Source organism: Oncorhynchus gorbuscha, unplaced genomic scaffold, assembly GCF_021184085.1.
Source record: "Oncorhynchus gorbuscha isolate QuinsamMale2020 ecotype Even-year unplaced genomic scaffold, OgorEven_v1.0 Un_scaffold_1018, whole genome shotgun sequence".
NCBI lineage: Eukaryota > Metazoa > Chordata > Actinopteri > Salmoniformes > Salmonidae > Oncorhynchus > Oncorhynchus gorbuscha.
This window is the reverse complement of record NW_025745931.1, coordinates 166,029-175,000: the sequence shown is the minus strand read 5'-3', so window position 1 is coordinate 175,000 and position 8,972 is coordinate 166,029. Positions and strand designations below refer to the sequence as shown.

Below are 8,972 nucleotides of genomic sequence, written 5' to 3'. Positions count from 1 at the left end.
TGCTACATCTCCTGTCCTGTCTAGAAACCTGCTACATCAACTGTCCTGTCTAGAGATCTGCTACATCAACTGTCCTGTCTAGAGACCTTGTGCTGCCATCCTGTTAGAAGGTAACAGATTATTTTATTACAATGGTTAAATTGGATTTTCATTGTGTTCAATGGTGTTATTTGCCCCCTAGTGGCGCTTTCTGGTACTTAGAAAGACAACGCAAACGGGAAGTTCAGAATTGGTTTTGCACTCATAGAAGCAGCTACAGACAACGCTACGGTGCAGGTCTTTCAATGTAGTTATTTCTTGTCACGCTTCAGCCTTGGAAAAATATTTGTTTGTAAGTTCGATTCAAGCATTTAGCTAATGATGATAATCTTGTTATTGATAGAGTTTCTTACATATCAATGTTGGTTGCATTTACTTACAAATTGCAATGCCTTTTGTGTATGTCGTTAGCTGTATTACTTTGCTCATGCGTCATGCAAACGAATTGTAAAATATACAATACTGTAGTTTTGTTACTGTTTCTAGTGTAATATGCTTTGTTATTCTACATAGATGGTTATACATTATTAGAGTAATGAAAGGAGCAATTACCATATGGTTAACAATTAGCTATATGGTTTGGCATCATGCCAGATGCATGGTACCTTAGCACGTGCTTTGTATTATGCAACTTCAAATGTTTAATGTACAGCTACAGTATGTCGGTGTGAATTGAACACTAAAGTATATTCTTTTCTGTATTTTGCAGTTTCACAACATAAACGTTTCAATATATTCATTCAAGAAAAGTCACGCCTTGGGAGTTTTATTGAAGACTTAGTTGTTAGCTATCTGTCTAGTTTTGCATGGGAACGCAACTCAAGGGCAGAATAGACCTGCTACATCAACTGTCCTGTCTAGAGACCTGCTACCTCATCTGTCGTGTCTAGAGACCTGCTACCACACCTGTTACACCATCTGTCGTGTCTAGAGACCTGCTACCACACCTGTTACACCATCTGTCCTGTCTAGAGACCTGCTACCACACCTGTTACACCATCTGTCCTGTCTAGAGACCTGTTACATCATATGTCCTGTCTAGACAATCCTTTCTTTTTCTAGGATAACCGCTCCACTCCTTTCTTTTTCTAGGATAACCGCTCCACTCCTTTTTCTAGGATAACCGCTCCCCTCCTTTTTCTAGGATAACCGCTCCCCTCCTTCCTTTTCTAGGATAACCGCTCCCCTCCTTCCTTTTTCTAGGATAACCGCTCCACTCCTTTCTTTTTCTAGGATAACCGCTCCACTCCTTTTTCTAGGATAACTGCTCCACTCCTTTTTCTAGGATAACAGCTCCCCTCCTTCCTTTTCCTAGGATAACTGCTCCACTCCTTTTTCTAGGATAACAGCTCCCCTCCTTCCTTTTCCTAGGATAACCGCTCCACTCCTTTTTCTAGAATAACCGCTCCACTCCTTTTTCTAGGATAACCGCTCCACTCCTTTTTCTAGGATAACAGCTCCCCTCCTTCCTTTTCCTAGGATAACCGCTCCACTCCTTTTTCTAGAATAACCGCTCCACTCCTTTTTCTAGGATAACCGCTCCCCTCCTTCCTTTTTCTAGGATAACCGCTCCCCTCCTTCCTTTTTCTAGGATAACCGCTCCACTCCTTTCTTTTTCTAGGATAACCGCTCCACTCCTTTTTCTAGGATAACTGCTCCACTCCTTTTTCTAGGATAACAGCTCCCCTCCTTCCTTTTCCTAGGATAACTGCTCCACTCCTTTTTCTAGGATAACAGCTCCCCTCCTTCCTTTTCCTAGGATAACCGCTCCACTCCTTTTTCTAGAATAACCGCTCCACTCCTTTTTCTAGGATAACCGCTCCCCTCCTTCCTTTTTCTAGGATAACCGCTCCACTCCTTTTTCTAGGATAACCGCTCCCCTCCTTCCTTTTTCTAGGATAACCGCTCCCCTCCTTCCTTTTCTAGGATAACCACTCCCCTCCACTCCTTTTTCTAGGATAACAGCTCCCCTCCTTCCTTTTTCTAGGATAACCACTCCCCTCCACTCCTTTTTCTAGGATAACAGCTCCCCTCCTTCCTTTTTCTAGGATAACCGATCCCCTCCTTTTTCTAGGATAACCGCTCCCCTCCTTCCTTTTTCTAGGATAACCACTCCACTCCTTCCTTTTTCTAGGATAACCACTCCACTCCTTTTTCTAGGATAACTGCTCCACTCCTTCCTTTTTCTAGGATAACCGCTCCCCTCCTTCCTTTTTCTAGGATAACCGCTCCACTCCTTTTTCTAGGATAACCGCTCCACTCCTTTTTCTAGAATAACCGCTCCACTCCTTTTTCTAGGATAACCGCTCCCCTCCTTCCTTTTTCTAGGATAACCGCTCCACTCCTTCCTTTTTCTAGTGTAACCGCTCCACTCCTTTTTCTAGGATAACCGCTCCCCTCCTTCCTTTTTCTAGGATAACCGCTCCCCTCCTTCCTTTTTCTAGGATAACCGCTCCACTCCTTTTTCTAGGATAACCGCTCCACTCCTTTTTCTAGGATAACCGCTCCACTCCTTTTTCTAGGATAACCGCTCCACTCCTTTTTCTAGAATAACCGCTCCACTCCTTTTTCTAGGATAACTGCTCCGCTCCTTCCTTTTTCACTACCTCTTTCTTTGTGCGTGTGTGAGACTGCATATGTGTGTGTGTGTGTGTGTGTGTGTGTGTGTGTGTGTGTGTGTGTGTGTGTGTGTGTGTGTGTGTGTGTGTGTGTGTGTGTGTGTGTGTGTGTGTGTGTGTGTGTGTGTGTGTGTGCGTGCGTGCATGTGTGTTGTGTTGTGTGACTCACCCCTGTCCCAGCTGTCTGCAGACCACTGTAGCGTCCTGCTCTCCCCAGTCATCACCACAGACAGACCCCCAGACCCCCTGTAGATACACCTCCACCCTGCCATCCAGCTTAGAGCGGCCGCCCTGCAGGCGCACTGACCCTGGACGAGACACACACACACACCGTTTAGATCATTTTCCACTGAGGGAGAGAGAAAGAGAAAGAAAGAGACAGAGAGTGACAGAGACACACAAAGAGAGGCACACAGAGCGAGGCACACAGAGTGACAGTGAGAGAGAGACACAGAGTGACAGTGAGAGAGAGACACAGAGTGACAGAGAGAGAGAGAAAGACAGAGAGAGAGAGACACAGAGTGACAGAGAGAGAGAGAAAGACAGAGAGAGAGAGACACAGAGTGACAGAGAGAGAGAGAAAGACAGAGAGAGAGAGACACAGAGTGACAGAGAGAGAGAGAAAGACAGAGAGAGAGAGAGACACAGAGTGACAGAGAGAGAGAGAAAGACAGAGAGAGAGAGAGACACAGAGTGACAGAGAGAGAGAGACACAGAGTGACAGAGAGAGAGAGAAAGACAGAGAGAGAGAGAGACACAGAGTGACAGAGAGAGAGACACAGAGTGACAGAGAGAGAGACATAGAGTGACAGAGAGAGAGAGAGAGAGACACAGAGTGACAGAGAGAGAGAAAGACAGAGAGAGAGAGAGACACAGAGTGACAGAGAGAGAGAGACACAGAGTGACAGAGAGAGAGACACAGAGTGACAGAGAGAGAGAGACACAGAGTAACAGAGAGACACAGAGTGACAGAGAGAGAGACACAGAGTAACAGAGAGAGAGACACAGAGTGACAGAGAGAGAGAGACACAGAGTAACAGAGAGACACAGAGTGACAGAGAGACACAGAGTGACAGAGAGAGAGAGACACAGAGTGACAGAGAGAGAGAGACACAGAGTGACAGAGAGAGAGACACAGAGTGACAGAGAGAGACACAGAGAGACAGAGAGTAACAGAGAGACACAGAGTGACAGAGTGAGAGACACAGTGTGAGGGAGAGACATAGAGAGACAGAGAGAGAAAGAGATATGATACTCGGGAGACAGATACACATCAGAGGAAAACGTTGATTTCCTTGATCCTTCTATTTCATAGGTCACTGAGGCACATAAATCAAGCTGACCAATAACACGCACACACACACACACACACACACACACACACACACACACACACACACACACACACACACACACACACACACACACACACACACACACACACACACACACACACACACACACACAGTCTCCCCCTAATGACTGACAGCTTGTCTATCTTGGTAGAGTCTCCCCCTAATACCTGACAGTGTGTCTATATTGGTAGAGTCTCCCCCCTCATGACTGACAGCTTGTCTATCTTGGTAGAGTCTCCCCCTAATGACTGACAGCTTGTCTATCTTGGTAGAGTCTCCCCCTTATGACTGACAGCTTGTCTATATTGGTAGTCTCCCCCTAATGACTGGCAGCTTGTCTGTCTTGGTAGAGTCTCCCCCCTAATGACTGACAGCTTGTCTGTCTTGGTAGAGTCTCCCCCCTCATGACTGACAGCTTGTCTGTCTTGGTAGAGTCCCCCCCTCATGACTGACAGCTTGTCTATCTTGGTAGAGTCTCCCCCTAATGACTGACAGCTTGTCTATCTTGGTAGAGTCTCCCCCTAATGACTGACAGCTTGTCTGTCTTGGTAGAGTCTCCCCCTAATGACTGACAGCTTGTCTGTCTTGGTAGAGTCTCCCCCCTGTTGACTGACAGCTTGTCTGTCTTGGTAGAGTCTCCCCCCTAATGACTGACAGCGTGTCTATCTTGGTAGAGTCTCCCCCTAATGACTGGCAGCTTGTCTGTCTTGGTAGAGTCTCCCCCCTAATGACTGACAGCTTGTCTGTCTTGGTAAAGTCTCCCCCTAGTGACTTACAGCTTGTCTGTCTTGGTAGAGTCTCCCCCTAATGACTGGCAGCTTGTCTGTCTTGGTAGAGTCTCCCCCTAATGACTGACAGTGTGTCTGTCTTGGTAGAGTCTCCCCCCTAATGACTGACAGCTTGTCTGGGAGCTTGTTGATCTTGGTAGAGTCTCCCCCTAATGACTGACAGCTTGTCTATATTGGTAGAGTCTCCCCCTAATAACTGACAGCTTGTCTATATTGGTAGAGTCTCCCCCCTAATGACTGACAGCTTGTCTATATTGGTAGAGTCTCCCCCTAATGACTGACAGCTTGTCTATATTGGTAGAGTCTCCCCCTAATGACTGACAGCTTGTCTATCTTGGTAGAGTCTCCCCCTAATGACTGACAGCTTGTCTGTCTTGGTAAAGTCTCCCCCCTAATGACTGACAGCTTGTCTGTCTTGGTAGAGTCTCCCCCCTAATGACTGACAGCTTGTCTGTCTTGGTAAAGTCTCCCCCCTAATGACTGACAGCTTGTCTGTCTTGGTAGAGTCTCCCCCTAATGACTGACAGCTTGTCTGTCTTGGTAAAGTCTCCCCCCTAATGACTGACAGCTTGTCTGTCTTGGTAAAGTCTCCCCCTAATACCTGACAGCTTGTCTGTCTTCATACATTTTAACATAACAACGTTTCTTAGTCTAGCCACCAACCAGACACATACCTCAATATTAATGAGATGCTTCCATCTGCTGAGACATGCCCGCTGTTGCCACACACACACACACACACACACACACACACACACACACACACACACACACACACACACACACACACACACACACACACACACACACACACACACACACACACACACACACACACACACACACACACACACACCTCTCTCTCTCCTTCCTCTACCTTGTTTACAGTCGCAGTAGCCCCAGTCGGTTCTGCCGCGGCTGTTCCTGAAGAAGCACCAGGGTCTGATCCTGTTGTCCGGGTTCCGACAGCGGTTATGATCCCCAAGCCCTCTACCCGGATAGCGCTCCTCAAACCCCGCTACCTCGCTCCACCTCATACACACCGCACCGGACTCCGTCACGTCCACAGCCCCTTGGTAGAACCCGTCTCTCCCGCGGCTCTGGACACAGTCGGTAAACGGTAGATTGAAGGAAGGAGAGGGAACGACGTCGGAGGAAGAAAGAGAGTAGGGAGAGGAGGCGAAAACAACTACTAGTGTAACGACTGAGAGGAGAACAGAGTCCATGATGTTGTTGTAGAGTAGCCTAGACATTTGTTTTCTCGGTTCTGGCTTTCTTTTCTCCCTCTCCTCTCGCTCTCAAATGTAGTCCATAACCGAGAGAGAGAAATAAACACGAAACCGGTTCACGCCACACTACATAGTGTGGGATAGGATCGACCGGGACCGGGTGTGTGTGAGTGAGAATACCGGGCAAGAAAGGAGTTTTTAAAAGAGACGCGGATCAATGAACGAAACAGAACTCGTGCCTCGAGCCCGGTAGTTAATGAGATCCCGAGTGACTCTCGCGCTTGTGTGTTGCGTATAACCTTTATTTAACTAGGCAAGTCAGTTAAAGAACAAATTCTTATTTTTACAATTACGGTCTACCCTGGCCAAACCCTATCCCGGCCGGTTGTGATACAGCCTGGAATCGAACGAGGGTCTGTAGTGACGCCTCTAGCACTGAGAAGCACACAGGAGCCCTGTGTGTGTGTGTGTGTGTGTGTGTGTGTGTGTGTGTGTGTGTGTGTGTGTGTGTGTGTGTGTGTGTGTGTGTGTGTGTGTGTGTGTGTGTGTGTGTGTGTGTGTGTGTGTGTGTGTGTGTGTGTGTGTGTGTGTTATTGTAATAGCCTTATTGATGGGTCATAACAAGGTGTATGTATCCTACAGGGCTAATTCACATTATACATCCCACACATTAGCTACCTCTTGGTTCCTGGTTGGAGACTCGTCCTACATCGTAAAGAGCTGCTACCACTCCATCCCACACATTAGCTCTCCTGGTTGAAGACTCGTCCTACATCGTAAAGAGCTGGTAGGCTTTCTCATTTGACTATTCCAGTGTTTTTATTGTTATATTATATTTACTTTGCCACTATGGCCTATTTATGGCCTTCACCTCCCTTATCTCACCTCATTTGCACACTCTGTATATAGACTTTTCTATTGTGTTATTGACTGTACGTTTTGTTTATTCCATCTGTAACTCTGTGTTGTTGTTTGTGTCGTACTGCTTTGCTTTATCTTGGCCAGGTCGCAGATGTAAATGAGAACTTGTTCTCACCTCTCCTACCTGGTTAAATTAAAGGTGTTTTCAACCCTCCTACCTGGTTAAATAAAGATGTTCTCAACTCTCCTACCTGGTTAAATACAGGTGTTCTCAACCCTCCTACCTGGTTAAATACAGGTGTTCTCAACTAGCCTACCTGGTTAAATAAAGGTGTTCTCAACCCTCCTATCTGGTTAAATAAAGGTGTTCTCAACTAGCCTACCTGGTTAAATAAAGGTGTTCTCAACTAGCCTACCTGGTTAAGTAAAGGTGTTTTCAACCCTCATACCTGGTTAAATAAAGGTGTTCTCAACTAGCCTACCTGGTTAAGTAAAGGTGTTCTCAACCCTCCTACCTGGTCAAATAAAGGTGTTCTCAACTCTCCTACCTGGTTAAATAAAGGTGTTTTCAACCCTCATACCTGGTTAAATACAGGTGTTCTCAACTCTCCTACCTGGTTAAATAAAGGTGTTTTCAACCCTCATACCTGGTTAAATACAGGTGTTCTCAACCCTCATACCTGGTTAAATAAAGGTGTTCTCAACTCTCATACCTGGTTAAATACAGGTGTTCTCAACCCTCATACCTGGTTAAATAAAGGTGTTCTCAACTAGCCTACCTGGTTAAGTAAAGGTGTTTTCAACTCTCCTACCTGGTTAAATAAAGGTGTTCTCAACCCTCCTACCTGGTCAAATAAAGGTGTTCTCAACTCTCCTACCTGGTTAAATAAAGGTGTTTTCAACCCTCATACCTGGTTAAATACAGGTGTTCTCAACTCTCCTACCTGGTTAAATAAAGGTGTTTTCAACCCTCATACCTGGTTAAATACAGGTGTTCTCAACCCTCATACCTGGTTAAATAAAGGTGTTCTCAACTCTCATACCTGGTTAAATACAGGTGTTCTCAACCCTCATACCTGGTTAAATAAAGGTGTTCTCAACTAGCCTACCTGGTTAAGTAAAGGTGTTTTCAACTCTCCTACCTGGTTAAATAAAGGTGTTCTCAACCCTCCTACCTGGTTAAGTAAAGGTGTTCTAAACCCTCTTACCTGGTTAAATAAAGGTGTTCTCAACCCTCCTACCTGGTTAAGTAAAGGTGTTCTAAACCCTCCTACCTGGTTAAATAAAGGTGTTCTCAACCCTCCTACCTGGCTAAGTAAAGGTGTTCTCAACCCTCCTACCTGGTTAAGTAAAGGTGTTCTAAACCCTCCTACCTGGTTAAATAAAGGTGTTCTCAACCCTCCTACCTGGCTAAGTAAAGGTGTTTTCAACTCTCCTACCTGGTTAAATAAAGGTGTTCTCAACCCTCCTACCTGGTTAAATAAAGGTGTTCTCAACCTTTATTCATGTCAGTCAAAGAGAGGAGATATGACTGGGTTTATTATGTAATTTTACACAAACACAGAATCATATATGAGACGTCGCCTGTGGTCAAAATCACCACGTTGTACTACCGTACAGAATCATATGTGAGACAATAGCATCCCCTGTGGTCAAATCCCCACATCACACTCACACACATAATCATATGTGGCACAACAGCACCCCCCTGTGATCAAAACCCCACATTACACTCACAAACAGGATCACATGTGAGGCTAAATGATTATAAAAATAAAAATAAATGTTTTTTTAATACTTTTTCGTATTTTTGCAACCAACATTAATCAACATTATAGATGTCAAATGTCATTATAGGTCAATGTCTGGAAAATCAGAAAATATATGAAATCTGAATATACACTCAGTGGCCAGTTTATTAGGTACACCATCCTGTACACGGAAATAGTTCGCTCCTAGTGAGTCACGTGGCTGTTGCTTGCTCTATAAAGCAGGAAGACAGGCATTGAGACTTTCATGAGAGGGGGGGGGTCCGACTTGGTACTAGATGACCTAATAAACTGTCCACTTCAATGACTTTTA

The 8,972-nt window shown here is 45.4% G+C and overlaps 1 protein-coding gene across 1 annotated transcript in view; it reads right to left on the bottom strand.

Moving 5' to 3' along the window:
* LOC124021004 (neurotrypsin-like) overlaps nucleotides 1–6,401 on the bottom strand; it is a gene marked incomplete at its 3' end in the record, with an annotated part of 58,375 nt that extends 51,974 nt beyond the window's left edge. The window contains exons 1-2 of the mRNA XM_046336318.1: nucleotides 5,678–6,401; nucleotides 2,827–2,965 (exon numbers count right to left, since the gene is read on the bottom strand). Of these exons, the coding sequence (XP_046192274.1) occupies nucleotides 2,827–2,965; nucleotides 5,678–6,053 (515 nt within the window). The remainder of the gene's footprint in view (nucleotides 1–2,826; nucleotides 2,966–5,677) is intronic.
* Between the last annotated feature and the right edge of the window lie 2,571 nt (nucleotides 6,402–8,972).